We start from the raw sequence: 291 nt of genomic DNA, 5'->3' as shown, positions 1-291 counted from the left end.
CAGCCTGGCCGGGGCCCCCTGCAGAGCCGTCCCCCTTATCCCACCTCCCCCAGCCCGGCTAAATTCATTCCTCTGCGTAGGACCAAGCGCCCCCCGTATTCCCTAAAGTTCACATTTCACTCCCCGGATAAGCAACCCAGCACTCACTGAATTTGCTCTCGTAGTTGTAGTCGGAGCCTCCGCCACCGGGCGAGTTGTAGGAATTGGAGTAGGAGGAATAGTTGCCTTGGCCGTGGTTGTAGCCTTTCTGCTTGCCCTGCGGCGGGCCGTAGTTACTGTACTGGGTTTGGT

General features: G+C 58.8%; 1 protein-coding gene across 1 annotated transcript in view; it reads right to left on the bottom strand.

The window, feature by feature from the left end:
• Positions 1 to 109: 109 nt before the first annotated feature.
• ILF3 (interleukin enhancer binding factor 3) overlaps positions 110 to 291 on the bottom strand; it is a 16,109-nt gene continuing 15,927 nt past the window's right edge. The window contains exon 16 of the mRNA XM_035893233.1: positions 110 to 283. Within this exon, the coding sequence (XP_035749126.1) occupies positions 110 to 283 (174 nt within the window). The remainder of the gene's footprint in view (positions 284 to 291) is intronic.

This window comes from Egretta garzetta, unplaced genomic scaffold, assembly GCF_000687185.1.
Source record: "Egretta garzetta isolate BGI_Z169 unplaced genomic scaffold, ASM68718v1 scaffold1244, whole genome shotgun sequence".
Lineage (NCBI taxonomy): Eukaryota > Metazoa > Chordata > Aves > Pelecaniformes > Ardeidae > Egretta > Egretta garzetta.
The sequence above is the reverse complement of the archived record's forward strand: the minus strand, read 5'-3'. Positions and strand labels throughout refer to the sequence as shown.